This window comes from Homalodisca vitripennis, chromosome 3 (assembly GCF_021130785.1).
Source record: "Homalodisca vitripennis isolate AUS2020 chromosome 3, UT_GWSS_2.1, whole genome shotgun sequence".
Lineage (NCBI taxonomy): Eukaryota > Metazoa > Arthropoda > Insecta > Hemiptera > Cicadellidae > Homalodisca > Homalodisca vitripennis.
The window spans coordinates 206981099-206982718 of record NC_060209.1 but is presented as its reverse complement, the minus strand read 5'-3'; the positions used below and the strand labels follow the sequence as shown (position 1 = coordinate 206982718).

General features: G+C 55.7%; 1 protein-coding gene across 1 annotated transcript; it reads right to left on the bottom strand.

Annotated features, from left to right (window-relative positions):
- Positions 1-218: 218 nt before the first annotated feature.
- LOC124358575 lies at positions 219-703 on the bottom strand. Its single transcript, XM_046810878.1, has 2 exons — positions 616-703; positions 219-509 (listed from the first exon to the last, which is right to left on the bottom strand). Exons 1-2 carry the CDS (start codon positions 640-642, stop codon positions 219-221), a joined length of 318 nt encoding a protein of 105 aa, XP_046666834.1. The 5' UTR covers positions 643-703.
- Between the last annotated feature and the right edge of the window lie 917 nt (positions 704-1620).

Genomic DNA, 1620 nt, shown 5'->3' with positions numbered 1-1620 from the left:
TATGATAGTTTCGCAGAAAATATGCTTAAAGAACTTTTTAACCAGTTTGCCCTGGAACAATATTTTGAAATAATGTCATCATGACATTAAGAGAGTGCTTTGCACAGTTTACGGATGTAATGTAGTTCACACTGTGACAAGACGATTGGAGAACCTCGTCGTATGGTGGTCCTGGGCGAATGTTGTGAGCTTGTCCAGTGTTGGGAAAGGCTTACGATTTATCTGTGGCCAGCAGCAACTGCGGACTGGAGCAGGTGAAGGTGAAAGTCCCAGCGACCGCCGGCCGTCGTGTGCCCGCCACGTGCCCCGCCCTGCCCTGCCGTACTTCTGCAATACTGCACACTCCTACATCTCTGGCTGTGTGCTGCATCTAGTACTATAGTAGCGGCCCGCCTTGCCCTGCCGTACTTCTGCAATACTGCACACTCCTGCATCTCTGGCTGTGTGCTGCATCTCGTACTATAGTAGCGGCCCGCCCTGCCCTGCCGTACTTCTGCAATACTGCACACCTGCATCACTCTACTGCATCTCTGTGCTGCATCGTGTACTTCTGCAATACTGCTGCAGACTACTCGTACTATAGCTGCCCTGCCGTACTTCTGCAATACTGCACACCCCTGCATCTCTGGCTGTGTGCTGCATCTCGTACTATAGTAGCGGCCCGCCCTGCCCTGCCGTACTTCTGCAATACTGCACACCCCTGCATCTCTCTGTGTGCTGCATCTCGTACTATAGTAGCGGCCCGCCCTGCCCTGCCGTACTTCTGCAATACTGCACACCCCTGCATCTCTGGCTGTGTGCTGCATCTCGTACTATAGTAGCGGCCCGCCCTGCCCTGCCGTACTTCTGCAATACTGCACACCCCTGCATCTCTGGCTGTGTGCTGCATCTCGTACTATAGTAGCGGCCCGCCCTGCCCTGCCGTACTTCTGCAATACTGCACACCCCTGCATCTCTGGCTGTGTGCTGCATCTCGTACTATAGTAGCGGCCCGCCCTGCCCTGCCGTACTTCTGCAATACTGCACACCCCTGCATCTCTGGCTGTGTGCTGCATCTCGTACTATAGTAGCGGCCCGCCCTGCCCTGCCGTAACTTCTGCAATACTGCACACCCCTGCATCTCTGGCTGTGTGCTGCATCTCGTACTATAGTAGCGGCCCGCCCTGCCCTGCCGTACTTCTGCAATACTGCACACTCCTGCATCTCTGGCTGTGTGCTGCATCTCGTACTATAGTAGCGGCCCGCCCTGCCCTGCCGTACTTCTGCAATACTGCACACTCCTGCATCTCTGGCTGTGTGCTGCATCTCGTACTATAGTAGCGGCCCGCCCTGCCCTGCCGTACTTCTGCAATACTGCACACTCCTGCATCTCTGGCTGTGTGCTGCATCTCGTACTATAGTAGCGGCCCGCCCTGCCCTGCCGTACTTCTGCAATACTGCACACTCCTGCATCTCTGGCTGTGTGCTGCATCTCGTACTATAGTAGCGGCCCGCCCTGCCCTGCCGTACTTCTGCAATACTGCACACCCCTGCATCTCTGGCTGTGTGCTGCATCTCGTACTATAGTAGCGGCCCGCCCTGCCCTGCCGTACTTCTGCAATACTGCACACTCCTGCATCT